We start from the raw sequence: 22,884 nt of genomic DNA on the forward strand, positions 1-22,884 counted from the left end.
CGCCATGACGGATGCTAGTGGGGTGGTCCCTTCGATCAAAAGTGATCGGGCAGGAAGACCATGGGTTGAACTTTGGGGCGACTGGTTCCATCGCATATACGTCCCTTAGCACACGCTTCCGCTCTCTCTTGGGGACGTGGGTTGCGTATATCATGTTCACCGTCCGCACTTGTGGGGGAAAACCTTTCTGTCCACTGTTGTTCGGCGGCCGGGGCTCCTCCTCGTCATTGCTATGCAGCCCCTTGTCTCTGCTTTCGGCATTTAACTTGCCTGCCTGCTTGAACACCCAACAATCCCTGTTGGTGTGATTGGCTGGTTTTTCGGGGGTGCCATGTATCTGGCATGAGTGGTCGAGTATTCGGTCTAAACTGGATGGGTTCGGAGTATTTCTTTTGAATGGCTTTTTCCGCTGACCGGGTTTAGAGCCTTTGAATCCGGCATTAACTGTCGTATCCTCAGAATTGTCGCCGTTAATGCGGCGCTTTTGCTTGTTGCGACGCGACCTGCCACTGTTGTCCTTGGTATCCGAATTACCAGGGCTCTTGGTCATGTTATTGCTGCGAGCTAGCCAGCTGTCTTCTCCTGCGCAAAAGCGGGTCATAAGTGAATTGAGGGTTGTCATGGATTTCGGCTTTTCCTGTCCTAGGTGCCGTGCAAGCCACTCGTCGCGAATGTTATGCTTGAAGGCTGCTAGGGCCTCTGCGTCCGGACAGTCGACGATTTGATTTTTCTTGGTTAGGAACCGTGTCCAGAATTGTCTGGCCGATTCCTCTAGCTGCTGAATTATGTGGCTTAGGTCATCGGTGTCTGGTGGTCGCACATAAGTGCCCTGAAAATTGTCGAGGAATGCGGCTTCCAGGTCCTCCCAACAACCAATTGATTCTGCTGGCAAGCTGTTAAGCCAATGCTGAGCTGGTCCTTTAAGCTTGAGTGGGAGGTATTTGATGGCGTGTAGGTCATCACCGCGGGCCATGTGGATATGAAGGAGATAGTCCTTGATCCATACCGCAGGATCTGTTGTGCCATCGTATGATTCGATGTTCACGGGTTTGAAACCCTCGGGGATTTGATGATCCATTACTTCATCTGTGAAGCATAGTGGGTGTGCGGCGCCTCTGTATTGGGCTATATCACGACGCAGCTCAAACGAGCTTTGTCTACTGTGTTCGGCCCGGCCGGATTTACTGTATCCGGCATGACGAGTACCGTCTCGTGCCGTGGGGCGCCCACGTGATCCGTAGATCGATCTTGTTTGCCTTGCCTTGTCCTCCAATATGTCTTGCAGGTCTGGCGCATTTTCCCATGCCTTGGTATTTTTTGAGCGGCATCGGGGTGCGGCTTGAGTGGAGGGCCGAGAGGCCTCTCTGTTGCGGCCACGGGGTGGCCGGTCGGCCGCATCATGCGCTGGTGATGTAGGTTTAGGTGCTTCCTCCTCTAATTGGGGTAGCAACCTGCGCTTTGGGTAGCTCTTGGAGGGGCGTTCGAGTTCATACTCTTCGGCCGCAAGGACTTCAGTCCATCTGTTGGCTAGCAAATCTTGATCAGCTCTAAGCTGTTGCTGTTTTTTCTTGAGGCTGCTCGCCGTGGCCATAAGCCTGCGTTTGAAACGCTCTTGTTCGACGGGATCCTCTGGCACGACAAATTCGTCATCGTCGAGGCTTGCCTCGTCTTCGGAGGGAGGCATATAATTATCGTCCTCGACCTCTCTGTCTGCCGCTCTCTCATAAGGGATGGCTTCTCTATCCTCCTGTGCTGAATCTTGCCGGAGGTGGTTGTCTTCGGCACTGTCCGGGGTGTTGTTATTATCTCCCGTGCCGGAATCACCGTTTTTTGTTTTGGTGGGATTTAGAGCGGCGCCGCTGACGCCAGCGCTTAGGCTGCTTCTTGGAGGGGTCATCCTCCGCTGTTCCATCGCCATTGCCTTCCTTTGGGATGTCCACCATGTATATATCATACGACGAGGTGGCTTTCCAATGCCCTATAGGCGCTGGTTCTTGATCGTCTCCTGCAACGGCGTCCATACCGTCGATGTCTTCGGAGTCGAAGTCGAGCATGTCGGTTAAATCATCGACAGTGTCTACGAAGTGGGTGGTGGGTGGGCTTTGAATTTCTTCATCATCCGCATCCCAACCTTGCTGACCATAGTCCGGCCAGGGCTCTCCTGACAAAGAGAGAGACTTTAGTGAATTCAGAATATCGCCGAAGGGCGAGTGCTGAAAGATGTCCGTGGCGGTGAACTCCATGATCGGCGCCCAATCGGGTTCGATCGGTCGGGGCGCGGAGGGCTCGGAGTCTGGAGAGGAGTCCGGCTCCTTGGAGTCACGGGCTTCGCAGAGAATAGGGCTGGTGTTCGGCTCGATCGCCGTAGAGATTGCAGCCCCCGAGGCGGTGTCTAACCACCCATCCTCGATTGGTGTGAACGGCTCCGAGCTAGGGTTCAGAGCGGACACATGTGCGGCCTCCAGGGCACTGTTCGGCGGCAGAGCTAAATCATGCCCATCGTGACAGTGCGGCGCGCTCGGCTGTGGCTCGAATCCGTCGAAGATCAAGTCTCCGCGGATGTCGGCCGTGTAGTTCAAACTTCCAAATCTGACCTGATGGCCAGGGGCGTAGCTTTCGATCTGCTCCAGATGACCAAGCGAATTGGCCCGCAGTGCAAAGCCGCCGAATACGAAGATCTGTCCAGTGAGAAAAGTCTCACCCTGGATCGCATCGCTGTTGATGATCGGAGAAGCCATCGGGCCTAAAAGTGACGACACAGAGGAACTCTCAATGAAAGCACCAATGTCGGTGTCAAAACCGGCGGATCTCGGGTAGGGGGGTCCCGAACTGTACTTCTAGGCTGGATGGTAACAGGAGGCAGGGGACACGATGTTTTACCCAGGTTCGGGCCCTCTTGATGGAGGTAAAACCCTACGTCCTGCTTGATTAATATTGATGATATGGGTAGTACAAGAGTAGATCTACCACGAGATCAGAGAGGCTAAACCCTATAAGCTAGCCTATGGTATCATTGTTGTTCGTCCTACGGACTAAAACTCTCCGGTTTATATAGACACCGGAGAGGGCTAGGGTTACACAGAGTTGGTTACAATGGTAGGAGATCTACATATCTGTATCGCCAAGCTTGCCTTCCACGCCAAGGAAAGTCCCTTCCGGACACGGGATGAAGTCTTCAATCTTGTATCTTCACAGTCCAGGAGTCTGGCCGAAGGTATAGTCCGGCCATCCGGACACCCCCTAATCCAGGACTCCCTCAGCGACCTTCATCAAGACAATCTATGAGCCAGTTGGTTAGAAAGGAGTCCACTCTGGTCAAAAACAAGAAGGAGCTAGAAAGAATGTGAAGAGGGCATTTGAAGTGTTCAAAGTTTGTTTTGTAGTTGTTTGAGAACCTGTACAAATATGGGATCTATTCCGTGCAACTATATCATCAATGGTCATAACTATAGTATGGACTACTATCTGGTTGATGGTATCTATTCTTCTGTGGGCGACCTTCATCAAGACAATCTATGAGCCAGTCGGTTAGAAAGGAGTCCACTCTGGTCAAAAACAAGAAGGAGCTAGAAAGGATGTGAAGAGGGCATTTGAACTGTTCAAAGTTTGATTTGCAGTTGTTTGAGAACCTGTAAAAATATGGGATTCAGAGACGATGACAACTTGTATCATTATACACAACATGATTGTAGACGATGAGGGTCAAGAAGCTGCCGGAGGTATGTAATTTGAGTACATAGCTGATCTTATCCAACTTTCAGCTCAAAATCTAGTCACGTTTGAGAATTTTGTCCAACTGCATCAATCGATCCAGCATCAAGCAACTCATGAACAGCTTAAGAATGGCCAAATGAGCATCTATTGGCGGTTAAAGGGACAATTAGAACATAAGTTGAATTTAAGCCACAACTGCAGTGGAAAACCACTCCATCACAAATATAAGATGTTTAAACCTTTTTCTGAACCGGATGTATATATACACGTTTTAGTCTGTTTGTCCACTTATTTTTCTTTGTATGTAATCTATGTTGAAATATCCAAAACATATCTTATATTTGTGCATAAGAGGGAGTAGAACATGCTCTAACAAAATTCTAGCCACAGCGTGAACCAATCTGTAGTTGGATGGTGATTCAAATCTTAGACTTGACATTGATGCTTGCATTTTTCTGGATTTAGTTCAGGCCTTCTGGCGATGTGCTTCAGTGTAAGAAAATATTTCCGTCGACTACGAAGACGTCTGTGGCGACTTCGTCGATATGTGTCGTGTGCCATTCTCTTGAAGGTGCTAGGATGTGCGAGCGTGTTCATAGGATAAGCATATGTATATATGTATGAGCATATGTGTGTATGTATGAGCGTGTAAAATCTCATAGTCGTTCCAAAGAAAATGCTTACTATCTCTACCTATGTCGACCGTAGGTTAGGGTCAAGTAAAACTGTGACACACGAGTTCGAGCCTTCGAGGTCAAGTAAAAAACTCCGTACTCCATAGCATAGGCTCTGGATACGAGTAGATATACACAGTGATCCGTGATGGAATATCACGTCATGAGCGATAAAGATTACATAAAATAACGGGTCAAGGACGCACACGAGCCGAGGCGAGAGACCTGCCCAACCACTCAAGCATGGGCGCAGTCTAGCAGAGGCATGCCCATTCGTCAACGCAACGTCTCTCGTGTCACATCAAGCAGCTAGAGACCTAGAGTCTCCTCTGTTTCCTTCTGCCCCATGGCTTGTGCTGAAAAAAGCCGGCAACTACGCGAGATGGACGGATGCATATGATGACGCAAACCTGAAACCGGCAGCAACAAGCAGTTGACCCAGGCGCGCGGGCGTCCGATCGCTAGCAAACAAGAGGGGAACGGAGCAAGCATGCTTTGGAAGGCCTAGTGAAGATGCAGGACGGCGGCAACACCAACGTACGGACCCAAGGGGCACGATTTTTGTCCATTGATCGGCCAAGCGGTGTTTGGCCGGTGGACGCATCCCAAACTTATGGACAGAAAACAAAAAAACCAAACAAATATCTAAAATATATAAACTTAACAACACTTCAAACATGCCTAAAGTCCACTTATATTAATAATAATAATAAATTAAATTAAAAACATAAAAAAAATTGTGGCGGCCAGCGGATCGGGCGCATGTAGGCGTCCTCGTCTTAGTTGGTAAGGTTGACCTACTCTGACGTCTGCACCCAGGGAAAAGCTTGCTCGTAGGTAGTCAGAGCCGCCGTTTGGTGGGCCGCATCAGGCTACTGCACACATGCTGCCTACTCCATGAGCTCGCATTGCTCCTCCTCGTTGCGCTCCACCTACATCAGTCGCTTCGCCTCTGCGGCTCTGCCCACTCCCTAACCAGCACACATGCCTCCCACTCCCTAACCAGCACACATGCCTCCCACTCCAGGACATGCCGACGTTCCTCCTCCTCCGTCGCCCCCACTCAAACAGGCGGGCACGAGACGTAGACGGGCACGATGGCCGTCCATTGGTAGGTGTGTTGCATGCCGGGCGCAAGTGGTGGCGGCGGCACAAAGGCCTCCACGCTGGGCGCAGATGCGAGCGGTCCGAAGATATCGTCATCATCCGATTTGGGAGATCTAGATCTAGGTTTTGCTCCGGAACCGCTAAAGTGAGGTGATGACGAATGCAACGATGAAGACGTCATCATCACTCGATCCACGAGACCTAGATCTAAGGTTTGCCCTAGGACGGCCAGAGCGAGGTGACGACAATTGCAACGCCGAAGCCTTTGACAGAAAACAACGCCTATGACCTCGTCGTCGTTCACCATGACCGAAATCAGCATGGTTTTGACCCGCAGTCACGCCATTGGATCTGTGTGAAGCCGCGCCATGGAGGCGCACACAACCGCGCCTAAGACGCCATAATCGTTCACCATGACCGAAATCAGCACGGTTTTCATTGGCCAAAATCGCCACTCCAAACCAGCAGCTGGCTGGATCCGTGCGAAGCCGCACCATGGAGGCTCATGCAGCTGCCGGAACACCGGCAGGGAACCATGGACCATCGACACCACATCAAAATTATAGATGTGGGTTGCCCATCACAAAACAAACATTTTCAAGAAAATCTCAAGACAAGTGAGCCATTGTTCAAAATGATCCCTGACAAAAGAAAAGAATCCTTGCAAACCACATGCAAAAGGATAAATGAAAACATAAACTGAAAATAAGATATAGAGACGCAACTAGTGCTCGCGAAGTGCCCGATTCACAATTTAAGCCCATTATCAATTGACATGAAAAGTATAACCACCGAGCTGCTAAAAATAGAGAATTTGACTGTTCGTGAGTCTACGACTAGATTTAGAGGAAACAACGTTGGTTGCAATCAATGTTTGCCTGTTGCCAACAAAAATGACATCGTATGGAGATTTGGTAAAATGCCACGTTTTACTTTGCCTTTGATAAAACGCCACGCATTATGTCAATGATATGTGGGGTCGCCATATGTCAATGGCACCATGCGTGCTATTTTATCAAAGCGCAAACTAAATCCTGGCACCATCAAACTTTCCCACAGAAGAATCTTCCAGCGGCAGTTCAAACTTCAAGCCAGAGTATCTTCACTCTTCAGCAGGGATGTGTACCAAACTTCCGTATCAGCATTCTCTGATGCGAAAATTGGTCCTGTTGCATGATACCTGCCATGTTGCTATTCTGCTGGGGAGCGTATTCTAGTGCATATCCTGGAACATTAAGGGAAAAGGAAACATGAGTCAGTAAGAAGTAACATTTGTGCACTGGAGACCACATGATCAACATGGTGTTGTAAGTTGGTTCAGTTAAGACGAAAATACAAGGGAAATCAACGGCGATGGAATGAAAATCAGGGTACAATCCATGGTGAACTATTACATAATATTACCTGGCTGAGCAGCAGCATATTGTGGGAGGAATCCTGAGCCTGGCGGCATGCCATACATGTTAAACGGAACATAAGGGTGACACCCCTGCCACACTGGAGCAAGTGGAAGTGAATGGGAAGGCCTACAACCAGCAGAAACAAACCGAGATGTTAGGATATACTCTACCATTCTCAATGGATGTCAGTGGCGTTGAGCCAAATATATGCACTGACCTTTCAATCATGTTCAGATACCCCTTTCTGAACATGAACGTGCTGCATTCCCCAAGCATGAAAGGTTGGTCGCAATCCTTGCCATCTCCTCTTTTGTTGTTGTAGCCAGGATAGTCTGCTGCACGGAAGGGGGCTTCTTTGACCTGATAAAGACCAGAATCCGCGGCAAGTCTTCGAAGGTCCCACTTGTCGTAAGGGGGTTTTGTCTTGTGGCTGACATGAACTTCACCGTAAGGACGAAGGAGGTGGCCCGCGCTTTCGAAGAAGGCCTTCACTACCTTTTGGTGCTCCCTGGAGGTCGGAGCTATTGGTCAGTAAGATTGAAGTGGCGAAGTGATTGTGAGTAATACAAAAAAAAAGGGCAGCCCCAGTGCATGTAGCTCCCGCTTGCGCAGGGTCTGGGGGAGGGTCCGACCACTTTGGGTCTATTGTACGCAGCCTTTCCCTACATTTCTGCAAGAGGCTGTTTCCAGGAATTGTGAGTAATACAAAATGTTCACAAAACCAGAAATGAAAAAAAAGGCTTCTTATGGTAAAATGCTACCAGTCAACATACTACGAGTCTACGACACATATATCTTGAGACCTTCTACCGTTGTAGTAACAATTGCACACAGTAAATGGAAATGCCTTTAGCATGATCCATCACTTTGAACATGTTATTATTCTAGGGGAAAACTTCATTTTGACTCCTAAACTACAGCCAGCCTTGACTTGAATTCAGAACTATGAAACTTTGTAAGGCAGTCCAGCCCCAGTCCGATTTTGTATAGTGCTTTTGAATTTCCAACTTTTCAAACAATATGAAAATTAAACCCACAGTGTAGGAAATGCTATGGAATGATAAGTTGATAACATGAAAAAACATCATCAAAAACATGGCTATCATTGTCCTGTGAAAAAATGTCAAGGGAACTTATCTCCTGTATTTTTATTTGAAACAGGTAATCATATATTTTGATAATTTTTGTGGGTTCTCATTTTATAGCATCAGTTCTGAGTAGTTTTGCACCTCCGAAGTTTCAGGAAAAATCAGAAATAAATCCATCAACTTAGGGAGTGCTACAAAATGAGGACTGTAAAATGTTCATCCACAAATATGATCATTTGAGTATTTTATACAAAAAAGACAAGAGGAATCTATTTATTTCTTGTCAATTTTGCATATACCAAAAGTTAGCATTTTTCTTCAATGAATTTTTTGGTTTCCATTTCATATCTCGTGGAAACCCGATATTAACAGAAAAAGTAACGCAGAAGCGTCTGCACCATGTCTCTCATGTGCTGATATGTTTCCTGGCTGCTCGGTGCTAATCACTTGCATGTAGAACTGACATCCAATTCAATCAATTGCATGCAAAAGATATTTTGAAAAAACTGCTTGCAAAAATCCAATCACTAGGTGTACATATGAGAAAAGATGAAAATTGCCGAGGCTACAGGGGAAGAAACAAAACTCATGACAACCAATTGAGTGAACTAAATATGTTTTGTAGACTAAGCTGTCCGTCAGATTCGCAATCCGTTTTCAATGTTGGCTTTGTGTTGACTAGGGCTTCAAAATTAGAACCGATATGAGTATGTTTTGGCAAGAGAAACAGTCTAAAAGTTGTCATCCCATGATTCATGAAGTTGCCACTATATTGGTAGGCAAATTTTTGTACTAATACAGTGACAACTTCATAAAAATCTGGTTGACAACTTTTAGCGTGTTTTTTTATTGTCGAAACATATACTGTGGAATCTAGTATCAAAACTCTCCAAGACTAAGACGACCGTGAAGACGGATAGTAAATCGGGTTCACTGTTGGGGAGTTAAACATTTTAAAATTTGAAGTTTCAAAAGAATCTAGATGACATCAATTTCCCCCTATCCGCATGCATGCAATTGCAAGGGGTATAAGGGTTGCACTATAGGGCTAGAATTCTTACATTCACTCACTATTGCAACCCTTAAGTTACACAGTTAAGATAGTTTAGGGTTTAATATAAACAATTGTATTGTTCAGGGTTCATGCATGTTGAACCACTGACCATAGTTTAGGGTCTAGGATGAATCCTATTTCTCATTTGAGTGGAGACATCTCGGCATTAAATGAAGCAAAAAATAAAGTTGGCAAATGTTTAGTAGAAATTGCTTTTAATTTCAAGGCAGTCGTAAAATGATGTAAGGATACAATACACACAACTGTACAAACTGACTTCTACAACGTGTTGAACAAAAAGGACAAAATAAATGTTGTTTTTCAGTGTGCCAGTACATGTAAAAAAATACAGCATTTTCATGTATTGTTTCACTAACATGTACTATAGATTTTTGGAATTTTATAGTAAAAGGTACTTTGATCAATCATAGGTGTAGGTACGCCTAAGCAGCAAAGACATTGCAATTGCTACATATCAACAGAGTATGCAAAACCAAAGTAAGCCAATGCACATACTTGATTAAACGCTCGTCGTCTTCTTTCAACCTGAATCCGAATCCAGCATGGGGGAAGTTAAAAAAGGATCCTGTCGAACCTTTTCAGCTTGAGATCAGGATGAAGCCTCATGGTATGTGCATCCACTCCATGCAGAATTACTGCCCCCAGCTTTTCGAGCTCTGCCAAATTCGATTTTGCTTCAGGGTACTTGTCCGTCAGAGAATCTGTCCAAACCAGTTTTGCAGAAGAATTGTAGGCAGAGAAATAAACCCAGCCATCAAAATATTTCAGAAATTAGGCCGTTGCGTTGAGGATGCAGAGTATTGCCACGTTATTCGGAATCGAGCTAAGCTAATCAGAGTTTCGCAATGCGACTTCCCCATGCCCTGGCCCTAACGAGCGCGCCCGACCGCACAATGCTTCTATGACTGACCCGCGCTAGGAAGAAAGATGAAAACCAGAGGTACGGAACTAACCATAGTCTTCGAGGGAAGTGACGACGAGGTTGGCGCCGGAGCCGAACCCGGCGGCGATAGCCCGGGAGAAGGAGAGGTCCCCTTCGCCGACGAGCAGGATGGTCTGAATCGACGAGTAGTGCCCCACCCGCTTAACCGCGGCATTTTGCGCGCCACTCTCCGGCGAAGCCCCCGCCATGCGCGCCTCCTCGTATCCTCTTCGGCGGCGGCGGCGGCAAGGGAGGAGTAGCAGGGAGCAGCGCTGCTGCGGTGCAGCGGCGGAAGCGATTCTCGTATCGAGCCTTTGCGGAAGACTCAGAGGTTCCTTTCTGTGTACGCCGCGAGGGGCTTGTGTCGGGCCCGTGTGTCAGTAGCTTTTCAGGTTTCCTCAGCACAGTTTTTTTCGTTTTATTCTCGTTGGTTCGCGGGATCGGATGGGATGATAACCACTGCTTGATTTTTCAACGACCCGAATTGACAACCACTCCGTGTCAGATAAGGCTGGTCATAGTAGGGAATAACTTATAGTAGTGTCATGCATATGACATTAGTCTAAGAGGGTGCTTGGATATGTTTTAGTCTCATGATTAAAAGTAGTGAGACTAAAACTTGTTAGCCTCACCCATGTTTGGATCCAAATATTAAAGAGACTAAAATCAAGTTAATGAGCATTTATTATCCTCCAAACCCTCCAATCCAGAACTTACATGTGTTAAAGGAGAGGGGTTAAATGAGAAGAGAAAGGACTAATCCATATTTTAGTAGGGGTACCCCTGACTAAAATTTTTTAGTCTCAAGACTAGTTTTAGCCCCTCTTTAGTCAGGGGTGCTTGGAACTTTAGCCTCGTAAAGAGATTATTATTAATCAGACTAAAATAAGTCCCTTGAATCCAAGCACCCTCTAAGTTACTATCTTCATAGTACAAAGTAACATAGTAGTAGTGTCATAGATTGTTTCATCTATTAGCTCATAGACTCATTTTGTCTCGGGAAATGTTTTGTTACAGTAACATATTATGTTACCGCAAGCACCTCTTCAGAGGCTGGGGGTCGTCCTCCTTTTCTAAAAAAAAACCTCTTTCCTTATTAAATACTTGCCACATAAGCAAAATTGTCTTGAGATGTGTTAAGTTACTATCTAAGTTACCCCCACTATGACTAGCCTAACGTGCACACCAGAGTAGGACCAAACTGCAATGCACACAAGCATTTTATTATGTTACTAGCAAAAGGGCCCGTGCGTTGCAACGGGTATAAAATAAATTTAAGAATTCATGTGGTAACTGAGAGTTTACCTAACGGCAGTATGAATTTGTAGGTTCCAACATGTCTGCTTCTGCTTTATCTTCCCTTTGGTCTGAAACTGGGAAGCCATTTAGATACATTAAAACTGTGCAACTTTCCAGCCCTCTCAGGCCATCAGCGTCCGTGGTCGTTCGATCTTCAATTTCAAGCATTTTCGGCCGTCAGATTTGATGTGAATCGCACCTAATCAGCCTTCATTCGCTATTAACGAGTGCGAACCGTCTGGGCCGCTGCTCCGGTCGCTTTTTTGGTTGTCTCGGGTTAAATTGGGCCTCATGGGCCTGTAGCAACCTCCCCTAAGCCATCGATCGTTTCATTTCGCTAGGTCGCACGTCTCCCCCACCCCCTCGCGTGGCGGCTCTTCCCCGATCTAACCTCTGTCGCGCTCATCCCCATTCTTGTACGCCGGTGGGATCCTGCTTCCCATCGCGCAAGGGCCTCGGTACGGCAGCCTCCCACAACCTGGCTTAGATTTCGGACGGCACCACAACTTCGGTTGGGGGCCTCAAGCATCGGTGGCGACGCCAGAGGGCGGTGACGATGGCAGCGAATCATCGCTTGTCGGTTGGACTCCACTTGCCGGTGATTGAGGAAATAGATCACCATGCCACTCTTCAGCGGCTACTACTTGCAGGTCCGTTACCACTCCGTGCTCTTCCATTCCTCTGCCCGCGTTATTGATGCTATTCTTTCACCTCCCAAAATGATGCAGGTGATCTAGGTTGACTGACTCGAGCTCCTGTGTGCTTCCAAGCTGGGATTAGCAGTTCCAGTATAATTTTTGCCTTTGGATTGTAACTAAACTCCTTTTGGACGAGCATCCTTTTCCATTGACTAATAATAGCCAGATTTGTTTGATCTGTTTGCATTTTTCGGTATACTTTACATATAGAGGTTCTCGGTGTACGTATAGGACCAATAATAGTTGTAGAAATTCTGTAGCCGTCTGGTATTGCAAGATAATGGATTCAGGAGAGCCAATTATAACTGGGATAATGAAAATAGGCAGAAGGCATTGCTAATATTGACATGAAGAAACACATTATTCTGATATGTCCATGATACTTTAGTGCTCACTTTATTTTACCGATGTTCCAATTTTAGTAGTATGCAGTAATATCATATAACTCTAGACCAAATTTGAGTTTACCACACCCATGCTCTGAAAGTTCAGGTTATAACTCTAGACCAAATTTGAGTTTACCACACCCATGCTCTGAAAGTTCAGGTTGCCATGACATGACCTGTGCTTTGCAGGATAAATCAGAGAACATCTTTGATGGTCCTTTGATAGAATATAAGGAGAACAACATAATACGTAAGGCATGTACTACATGGATCTTGATCCGGAATTCAGCAAAACAACTCTATTGAGTACCTGCAATAAAATAGTAAATTGTTGTTCATGATCCTACAGTTTCTGAAGTCAAAAGTAGCAGTGTTTACATCTAATTGTATCCTGCAAAGCTAATAAAGTCCTTCATAATCTCGTGTGGGTGTGGTCTCTATTAGTCACTATGTATTCGCTGAGATTCTTTCATTTTGTTGAATATGTGCATCTGCTTTTGTCCGTGCCATGTTCGGCGGCGCTGGATCATCTATGTTGAGGATGGCTTCACCGACTTGTGCACCGTCCAAGGTCTGTTTCCCTTTCCTAGGGTTTAACAAAATAGCATGAGTTATTGGTCAAGAGGAGGCCCACATGCAGCAAGGTATGTCAATGCAAAATCAATGCAGGGTTTGTTCAGGACATTACAGTTCGAAGGACATGCAAATGTTTGATTCTCCCTGTGCAGTGTCAATCAACTGTTGATTGCAGGAGCAAGGTGTACGAAAAATTTGTTGGAACCAAGATACTCATCTTGAGTGTAGTGTTTTATTGCATGAACATAACAATTTACTGTTTTATTGCAGGTACTCAATAGAGTTCTTTTGCTGCATTCAGAATCAAGATCTATGTAGTACATGCCTTACATATTGTATGTTGTTGTTATACTCTATCAAAGGAGCATCTAAGCTGTTCTCTGATTTATGAATTTTCTCTACAGGGGTAATGGCTACTTCCCCTTTCTTCCTTTGCCATCTTCCCAGCAGCCATGGTTCTCATACCACTGCTCATTGCGAGGTTCCCAGTCTGCCTTCCCTCCCCACTCTCACAGGAACGCTGACTGGCAGCGCACATGCCTTTTCCCGACAGTGCCATGGCACCTCTCTACAGGTGAGTGACACTGTCATTTCCTTCCGAGTGTGACATATTTTCTTTTTAAGTTATTACATGCTGAGTTACAGGTTGGTTTAGTCTATTGTATCATGCCTCTAATTCTGCTCCATGCTCAAGTCAACATGACACTTCTTCCCCCCAATTTTTTCTTGATTTATTCTATGTTAGTTCGGTTTGTCATATCAGGCCGAATGAGCTGTCCACATTTCTGTGTACAAAGGGTTAGTATACATCTACATAATCAGATGTTGAAGGAAATGTAGGATAATATATCTAATCATATTATATGCTTTACTTACAATGGTATCTGCCCAGTGTAGCCATTTACTCATGAACTGTAACGTTTCTTTTTACAGAAAATAGACAAGATGGGGACAACAAGTTTTCTTTCTCCCAATTCTGGCACCCCCATCACTTCCTTAATTTTTCATTACAATTTTAATATCAATATTTTTCCTTAAGAAAGTTTGCTAACCATGGCTTCATTGCTAATCAGTTTATGGTTCACTTATGTCGGGGAAGCTGATCCACCAACACCTATGGGGACAGGGCCCCTTTCGGTTCGGAGGGGGGCGGAGGCCGCACAAAGAGCGGATCGAGGCAGTACACGCGAGCAGTTTTACCCAGCTTCGGGCCGCACGGATGCGTAAAACCATACTGCTGCTTGTTTGTGTGTATTGAATTCTTGCTCAGGAGCGATGAACGCTGCCCGACCGAGCGTGAGAGTGTTCCTGGTGTTTCGAATGAGCCGAAACCCTTTTACGTTGCGCTCGGGCCTCCTTTTATACTTTCAAGGGGTCACTGACAGGTGGCAACGTAGACTAGAAGGGTAAAAATGGAAAAGGATGCGGTAGGTGCAGCTACCGCTACTGTGGACACAGTGCACCCTACCTAACTCTGACAGCAGGGGACAAGGTCATTGAATGCCTGTCTGAGTTGCCTAAATAGTGCAAAAAGTGACCGTTAGGAGCGCCACTGTTTGCCACGATGGCCTTCTCTTCATCTCCGCTTGCCACCGCGCACCCCTAGCTGCACGGCCTCCTGCCACGTGTGCTTGGGAGAGTCCTAGAGCGACACGTTAGCAGGTGTGCTGGAGCGCGGGCACGAAGTGGGGGTTTCCCGCGGCAAGCTCCTTGCCGCGGTCGTCGTCTTGTCGTGTTTGGGAGCTTGTTGCTCACCGGGCCTTGCCGGGACGCAGGGCGCGTCACAGCAAGCTTTCTTGGTATGCCTTGAGTGGCCTTCCCGGCAAGCTCCTCTTGCCGGGGTCTTGTCTCTTCCCGACAAGATCCTCTTGCCGGGGCCTGGGTTGGCCTTCCCGGCAAGCTCCTCTTGCCGGGGCCTTGGTTAGCCTTCCCGGCAAGCTCCTCTTGTCGGGGCCTTGGTTTGAGTACTTTGTTCTTGAATGGTCTTCAAGGGAACCACGGAGGGTCTTGGCGGTCACCCGGCAAGCCTTGCCGTGGGATGCTGCGACCGCCCGTGCACAAGTTCGGGGTACTAGGGTACCCCTACTCTAGTACACCGACAGGAGCCCCCGGGCCTGGGCCAGACACGGTGCCGACCGCTGTTGGGCCAGGCCCAAAACAGTGCACGGGCACGCGCGGCCTAGGTCACGCCGCATATCTCTCCGCTCCCACCGCACACGCCCAGAACGGCACGCGTCAAACGCGGCGTCGTGGGTGACGCGGGCGGCGTGCGCGGGGCTAAGCCCCTCGAGCATGCATCAGGCCACGATGATGGGGACGGTTCACGCCCTCCTCCCTAAACGGAGGTAGGCGTGGGGGTGTGGTGCATTTACTGGACGGGGCCGGTGCGCGGTTTTCGGGACGTCCACTCCCCGCGATCACGAGGCGGAGCGAGGCCGCCTCATCCGTCGCCTTGGTTCTGCATCCCCGCCACGCGGCTCCCATGCGCTTGGGGTCACGGACGGTGGAAGTGGGAAACTGGGCCGTCGCGAGCAGAGGCAGCGGGTTGGCCCCGACTCCCTGCTCTTCCCGTGCCTTGATTCGCTGAGCGGGGCGGCCGAGCCCCCACCTCGCTCCTTTATAAAGAGCGGGAGGGGAGCACAGAAACCCGCACTCTCTCATCTCCTCCTTTCTTCAGCTTCTGCTCCCCTTTCTCTCATTCGCCAGGGTGAACGAGGTCAAAAGGGTTGACGGCGGTCGCGTAGATTAGGCCGTCCGTTTTCTTCTTTTCTTGTCGCTGCCAGTCATGTCATGGGAACACTTTATTAGAGGCGCGACAAGTTATTTTTGTAATATAACTCTATCTTAGGCAAAAAATTGTTGTGTTACTTCCTTTACTCGACTCTTGGCTTTGTATGGTTCTGCCCTACGCTTTCTAGGGAAACTTGCCGGCGCAGGCACCCTTGCCGCGAGCGCCGAGTGCGGAACTTCAGCAGCCTGCTGGCGGGGTCGCTACCGACAAGCAACCTTGTCGCAACTAGTTGCAGCTCACTTAAGTTGTTGAGCGGACTCGAAACAAAGTAAGGGCGCTAGCGGCTCACTTAAGTTGCTGAGCGGACTCGAAGCAAAGTAAGGGCGCTAGCAGCTCACTTAAGTTGTTGAGCGGACTCGAAACAAAGTAAAGGCGCAACTAGCTACGAGTTGGTTCCTCCGCGCACAGGTTTTCCATACAAAGCACGGTCGTTCAAGGAAGATAACTCAAAAACTTAAAAAACTGATTGCTCAAACTTTAGCAACTTAGCTTTTCTGTCGTCTGCTTCCCGGCAAGGATAAACTTTCTTGAACGGCCTGGTCCACACCATTATCTTCTCCTCCCCCCCCCCCGGTAAACCTTGTGGGCGAGGGAACCTTCCTTCTTTTGAGAAAGAAACAGAGAAATAAAGTAATGATATGGAGCCTTGGGCTCGTTATCGCTTACCGGGGTCTGGTGCTGCACAAAGTGTCAGATAATATATGTGAAAAAAAGGATTATAGTATAAAAAAACTGACAAGATGTGCGGGGCACATGAACTTTACTGGTGCACGGGGTCTGCGCCCGCCTTTGTACAAAGGATTACATGCAACAGCGGCAAGACTTGTACAAAAGGTGGTTGCCGGAAAAGCTTCCGGCAACCGCGCCCTACGGGTAAAACTTACGAAAATGTTCAATGTTCCAGGAGTTGCTCACCGGAATGCCATCTTCGGTCTCAAGGCGGACAGCGCCGGGCCTAGTGACTCGTTTCACCCGATAAGGGCCTTCCCACTTCGGCGTCAACTTGTTGGAATTCTTGGCGGACTAAACACGCCGAAGAACAAGGTCGCCTTCCTCGAAGCTCCTGGCTTTAACTTTGCGGCTATGGTAGCGACGCAAAGCTTGCTGGTAGCGAGCGGCTCGCACAACAGCCTGAAGACGGTCTTCCTCGAGGAGCAGCGCGTTATCTTGTCGCAGCTGCTCTTGCTCGAGCTCATCATAAGCGAGCACTCGAGGCGACCCGTAAACAAGTTCTGTGGGGAGAACTGCCTCCACTCCGTAGACTAGAGCGAAGGGTGTCTGGCTAGTGGCTCGATTTGGCGTCGTCCTGATCGACCAAAGAACCACCGGCAGCTCCTCGATCCAGTTTCTTCCGCACTTGTGCAGCCTGTCGAAAGTTCTGGTCTTGAGGCCCCGCAGCACTTCAGCGTTTGCCCTCTCCGCTTGACCGTTGCTTCTCGGGTGAGCAACAGAAGCGAAGCAGACCTTGGCGCCAAGATCTTGGACATACTGCATGAAGGTGCGGCTCGTGAATTGCGTGCCGTTGTCGGTGATGATCCTGTTAGGAACCCCGAAACGGCAAACAATCGACCTGAAGAACTTGACTGCTGACTGTGCTGTCACCTTTCTCACTGGTTCCACTTCCGGCCACTTTGTGAACTTGTCGATTGCAAGGTACAAGAACTCAAAGCCCCCGACAGCTCGGGGGAAAGGGCCGAGGATGTCGAGCCCCCAGACCGAAAATGGCCAGGATAAAGGGATCGTCTGGAGAGCTTGAGCTGGTTGGTGTATCTGCTTGGAATGGAACTGGCACGCTTCACACTTGGTTACTTGTGCAGTTGCATCCTGGAGGGCTGTCGGCCAGAAGAAGCCTTGTCGGAATGCTTTGCCGACAAGTGCTCTTGCGCCAATGTGGTGACCACATATGCCTCCATGTATCTCTGCCAACAGCTGTTGTCCATCTTCCCGGCGAATGCACTTCAATTTCACACCGTTGAGTCTTATTCTGTACAGTGTGTTGTCGACAAACTTGTACATACTTGACTGCCGGGCTACTCTTTCAGCTTCTTCTTGCTCTTCGGGAAGCTCCTGTCTGAAGGAAATGGACAATCTGTTGTGCCCATGCTGGAGCTTGTGGCTCGACAACAAGGACTAAAGGCACATCTGCTGCTGCGGGAACATCTGCTTCTACGGCAAGGACTTGCGGCCCTGCCGGAGCTTGATGTTCCCCGGCAAGCTTGCCGGAGCAAGACTTGTCGGGAGCGTCTGCTTCAACGAAACAAACCATAAGGCTTGCCGGAGCAGACTGCCCCTCAACACTCTTGGCGTCGATCTTGGGGACCTTCTTGGCGGCGGCTTCTCTTCGGCGCTCGATGCGGGTTCGAGCGTCTTCTTGTTGTCGTTCATGGAGAACTTGGCGCTGGTCGCGACGAGCTCGTGGGTCCGACGACGCGGTGGAGCCGCTGTCGGGGTGGTCCCGGCGAGTCGGCGATTTTGGCCTTCGTAGTGGAGAGTGCATGGAAGTCGCACCTCCCCCGGTCTTGTTGCCATTGTCTCGCGTCCGGCTATCCTGCCGCGGCAGCGAGGTGCTTGGTTGCCGCGCAGTGTCGCCGTTGGCGAAGCCGATGAGGCTCTGGATAGTGGCCCTCCATTCGTCGGTCTTGTCCGCCGTCGGAGGATAGTCTAGGAGCAGTTGAGCTCGCGCCAAGGCTTCTGCTGGAGTGGTGGGCGGCGGAGGTGAACGGTGCGAGGAGTGGGGCGTGCTCGGACTCCTAACCACGTTAGAAGGAGCAGTGCCCCGTCCAGGCGACCGCACTTCGCTCGAGCCAGCATGTTGACGTGCATGTTGGTCTTGAGCGCCACGAGAACCACCAGCTTGATCTTGGCCCAGCGGACATATGGCGCTGCGAACGCCATGACGCTGCTGGTCCCGCGCCTCCTGAGAGGGGCGCGGTGCGCGCATGGACGCCGAGGTCTGTGCCGCCTTGTCCTTGGACTTGGCCGCACTGAGGGCTCCCTCGTCAATGCCTATTCTTCCGCCGGCGTCCACTCCACCACCCGTTTGCTCCGGAGGCGGTGAAAGCGACGCAGACGGAACAGCTGCCTCCGAATCCTTCTTCTTCGGTGGCATGTCGATGAAGACGATGAAGATTTAGCTCGCGTGCACGCCGGATCGGGTTCGCACAATCTCGACGCCCCCTACCTGGCGCGCCAAAGATGTCGGGGAAGCTGATCCACCAACACCTATGAGGACAGGGCCCCTTTCGGTTCGGAGGGGGGCGGAGGCCGCACAAAGAGCGGATCGAGGCAGTACACGCGAGCAGTTTTACCCAGCTTCGGGCCGCACGGATGCGTAAAACCCTACTGCTGCTTGTTTGTGTGTATTGAATTCTTGCTCAGGAGCGATGAACGCTGCCCGACCGAGCGTGAGAGTGTTCCTGGTGTTTCGAATGAGCCGAAACCCTTTTACGTTGCGCTCGGGCCTCCTTTTATACTTTCAAGGGGTCACCGACAGGTGGCAACGTAGACTAGAAGGATAAAAATGGAAAAGGATGCGGTAGGTGCAGCTACCGCTACTGTGGACACAGTGCACCCTACCTAACTCTGACGGCAGGGGACAAGGTCATTGAATGCCTGTCTGAGTTGCCTAAACAGTGAAAAAAGTGACCGTTAGGAGCGCCACCGTTTGCCACGATGGCCTTCTCTTCATCTCCGCTTGCCACCGCGCACCCCTAGCTGCACGGCCTCCTGCCACGTGTGCTTGGGAGAGTCCTAGAGCGACACGTTAGCAGGTGTGCTGGAGCGCGAGCACGAAGTGGGGGTTTCCCGCGGCAAGCTCCTTGCCGCGGTCGTCGTCTTGTCGTGTTTGGGAGCTTGTTGCTCACCGGGCCTTGCCGGGACGCAGGGCGCGTCACGGCAAGCTTTCTTGGTATGCCTTGAGTGGCCTTCCCGGCAAGCTCCTCTTGCCGGGGTCTTGTCTCTTCCCGACAAGATCCTCTTGTCGGGGCCTGGGTTGGCCTTCCCGGCAAGCTCCTCTTGCCGGGGCCTTGGTTGGCCTTTCCGGCAAGCTCCTCTTGCCGGAGCCTTGATTTGAGTACTTTGTTCTTGAATGGTCTTCAAGGGAACCACGGAGGGTCTTGGCGGTCACCCGGCAAGCCTTGCCGCGGGATGCTGCGACCGCCCGTGCACAAGTTCGGGGTACTAGGGTACCCCTACTCTAGTACACCGACAACTTACTTGCCCAAAACATAATGTTTAGTTGCAGTTGAGCAAAGACAACTTGATCGTGTTCATAAGTTAAATCAACAATCTTGACAAACCTAGAATCTAAGGAATATATGCATTGCGATATGTTTTACTGTCCTGTTAAATTCCAAGGACCCTCTTTATCTTGAGGCTCGATCATTGTATATTGGTATTTTGTTGCTCTGTCACTAGAAGATGATGCCTACTTGTTTTCTAATTTGTATGATAAAACTGTAATATGTCATAAAAAAGCAGGTTTGGAAGAATGGTAATTTTCTAAAGCCAACTGTACAATAGTAATAAAAATTATCTAAATTATGGACAACAAATGCCAGAATGGAATAATAAGTAAATGTTCATTAACACTGTTAGCACATTTGTTGGAATATAGTGGTTGCTGTATGATCTAGAAGCATGTACTGCATTGTAACAATACAAGGCACGTGCTACTGTTTGACATGTGATCTTACATTGGTATTATTATCCCTGATTTTCTTTTAGCGACTGCTATATGATCTTTGAAGTATCTAATCCAACATTTATGGAGCATCAAGTGGCTGGGTTGAGAAGAAAAGTGTGTATTTGTTGGACCTACAAGACACAGAAATCTAACTGGCAACAAAATTATTTATATTTACGAATGCAGTAATATGCAATACTGATACTTACTGCTATCATACATAGTGTGCCGTGTTTTTTTAGAATTACTTATGTGTCATGTTGGAAACAAAGGTGCTGGTGCCTTTACGTGTTACTACTGCTTTATTGTTCATGTATAATGCCTTCACATATTTGTGCCAAGCTAACATTCAATATATATTACAAATAGACAGGCGCAGCAACGCGCGCCATCGATGATCTAGTGCCACTATCAAGATGCAACGCTAATCCTTAATAATCAAAAAACTAGTATTTATATATGTATGTGAAACTGGCCTATAAAGAATGACTTAATGATCAAGCTGATTAATCATGGTAGATTTATGCTACTTTCAGAGATTGCACAAAGAATGAATTATTTTATTTGATCGCCCATCCACCACTTCAGCCATGTATGCACACGAAACCTGAGCGGCAATCATCCTCCAAATCCAATTCCATCCCACAGTTCTCCTTCAGATCTTTACACAAGGCATCTATTTTCTTATCTTTTAGGCGTCAATAATAATACCACATACTAACTCCTTGCTACACTGAAAGTGTTGAATTACATTGCCTTAATTTTCAGACCCTCTACGTGATGCTTTTTCATGCACACAATTCAGCATGTTTGGCAAGAGCGTCAATCAATCATACTCCTTGTGGACTAACATTGAGAAGCATAAAAACGGTAAAAGCTTTCACCAGATTAACATTGACTAAAGCATCTAATTTACTTAAGAAATTAAGACATAATATTTGACATGCGATACCAGTCCAATTTTTGTTGCAAAACTGCAGGATGTTTCAGGTCATCTAAATCAAAATAGATAAAATTAAAATCTTAATTAATATGATGACCCGAAGAAGGTGCCAAGCAAAGTATATAAGAATAACTTTATTGTCTGCTCCTATATCATGGCCGAGAATAGAAAGATATATGAAAAAGGAGGGTAGGAAGACTGAAGTAAAACAATAGGATCTGCTCAAAATTTTACCACATGTGGCAGAAGTCAATGAGCCTCCATAGCAAGCAGTGCTCTGCTGACTTGCTGAGTGTGCCGTCTGCAGCTAGGCTGCTAAGACCTCTGCGGGACTATAGTTAGTATTTTTTGGTCCACTTGCACTCATAGTTCTTCCACGAAATAGAAGCTTCCCACTGTGGCTCTATGCATGATCGATAGAATGCAGTAGCCAGTAATTGCATGTGATGGTAATTAGTCATGGTCTCATTGACTTTCTCCATTAAATTTCCATTGTTTGTGTCAAATGCCTAAGCATATAGTACAAATGCCCGTGCGTTGCAACGGCCGAACAAATTTGAACATGCTCCACGTTGCATTATACAACACTTCTTATATCTTAATGGCATTTTTCAAGATCTAATCCAGCTCCGCGGTTTCATCCGATGAAAGAGCAGTTGTGCATGGAATTGTCTTTCAAATTATTTTATTTGTTCTTGTTCAGAAAAACACCATTTTTTTGAAAAGGTTTTTTTTAAATAGAACATTTTTAAAAAGTGATTTGATTTTTTGGCGAAGAACAATTTTTGGAAAATTAGAGTACATTTGTTTTTTTTTTGCACTGACTTTGGGCATGGCCCAAGCAGAAGTATCATTCAGACAACATATGAGTTAACTGAAATAAAATTCAGACAGAGGGCTGAAATAAATCAAAATCTTATGTATGCTTCTGCTGTTAAACTCCAGATTGCTTGGAAAGTAAATATGAATACAATCTTGCTCTATTTTGCACGGCTCACTATTTCTAAATGTAGTCAAGACCTCACCTCAATATCACATCCTCACCTTAATACAATACCAGTACATCCATTTCCATCAAGATGGACAACGCTAACATAAGCAGAACATAATGTGACAAAAGCGACAACGAATGCACTATCTTTAGGATAGCATTCAGACATCATCGGGTCATCATCGGTGGATAATGTCAGTTCAAACATTTGAATTCCCGTGTCTGAAACTCTGCCATCGTCCTGCAGAGATTTGAGTCCCTGTAAAAGCAGCAGGATTTTTTTTTCCAGCGAAAATTACTTCTGCTCGCCAGACAAATATAGAAAATACAGTAAAAGCAGCCCAACGCAAGGTAATCCATCCAGGACCCTGGTATGTGCACTTCCTCGATGTGTTTCTGAACATGGGACGTGTTCCCGTCATCTAGGTTTCCTGTGCATTCGGCTCTTCGTTGAGTGAGTTCGTGGTTCAGTTTCCAGCTCCTTGGTACTTGTCAATCTACCGAGTACTGGCAGTCAACTGTGAAGATTCAAGACT

At 47.7% G+C, this 22,884-nt stretch overlaps 2 protein-coding genes across 7 annotated transcripts; one reads left to right on the plus strand and one right to left on the minus strand.

Annotated features, from left to right (window-relative positions):
- Positions 1 to 6,241: 6,241 nt before the first annotated feature.
- Positions 6,242 to 10,293, minus strand: LOC123101408 (heavy metal-associated isoprenylated plant protein 41). The gene is made up of 5 exons (XM_044522874.1): positions 10,012 to 10,293; positions 9,615 to 9,759; positions 7,113 to 7,403; positions 6,900 to 7,021; positions 6,242 to 6,720 (listed from the first exon to the last, which is right to left on the minus strand). The coding sequence occupies exons 1-5, from the start codon at positions 10,187 to 10,189 to the stop codon at positions 6,605 to 6,607; spliced, it is 852 nt and encodes a 283-aa protein (XP_044378809.1). The 5' UTR covers positions 10,190 to 10,293; the 3' UTR covers positions 6,242 to 6,604.
- Positions 10,294 to 11,608: 1,315 nt separating this feature from the next.
- On the plus strand, positions 11,609 to 14,021 carry LOC123107205 (uncharacterized). 6 transcript variants are annotated; one of them, XR_006451614.1, is made up of 5 exons: positions 11,609 to 11,929; positions 12,008 to 13,121; positions 13,210 to 13,274; positions 13,344 to 13,513; positions 13,873 to 14,021. XR_006451614.1 is itself a non-coding variant. In XM_044529206.1 (4 exons), exons 1-4 carry the CDS (start codon positions 12,970 to 12,972, stop codon positions 13,975 to 13,977), a joined length of 378 nt encoding a protein of 125 aa, XP_044385141.1. In that variant the 5' UTR covers positions 11,609 to 12,969; the 3' UTR covers positions 13,978 to 14,021. The 6 variants fall into 6 exon arrangements, 1 of the variants encoding a protein (XP_044385141.1); XR_006451612.1 differs by having other exon boundaries at positions 12,008 to 13,274; XR_006451613.1 differs by having other exon boundaries at positions 13,210 to 13,513.
- Positions 14,022 to 22,884: the final 8,863 nt, after the last annotated feature.

Source organism: Triticum aestivum, chromosome 5A (genome assembly GCF_018294505.1).
Source record: "Triticum aestivum cultivar Chinese Spring chromosome 5A, IWGSC CS RefSeq v2.1, whole genome shotgun sequence".
NCBI lineage: Eukaryota > Viridiplantae > Streptophyta > Magnoliopsida > Poales > Poaceae > Triticum > Triticum aestivum.

Coding starts and splice junctions, on each gene's coding strand:
- LOC123107205 (XM_044529206.1), top strand. CDS start 12,970: ATGAGTTATTGGTCAAGAGGAGGCCCACATGCAGCAAG. Junction 13,008..13,209: donor GGAGGCCCACATGCAGCAAG/GTATGTCAATGC, acceptor GTTTTATTGCAG/GTACTCAATAGAGTTCTTTT. Junction 13,514..13,872: donor GCCATGGCACCTCTCTACAG/GTGAGTGACACT, acceptor TTCTTTTTACAG/AAAATAGACAAGATGGGGAC.
- LOC123101408 (XM_044522874.1), bottom strand. CDS start 10,189: ATGGCGGGGGCTTCGCCGGAGAGTGGCGCGCAAAATGCCGCGGTTAAG. Junction 9,760..10,011: donor CACTTCCCTCGAAGACTATG/GTTAGTTCCGTA, acceptor TGGTTTGGACAG/ATTCTCTGACGGACAAGTAC. Junction 7,022..7,112: donor TATCTGAACATGATTGAAAG/GTCAGTGCATAT, acceptor TGCTGGTTGTAG/GCCTTCCCATTCACTTCCAC.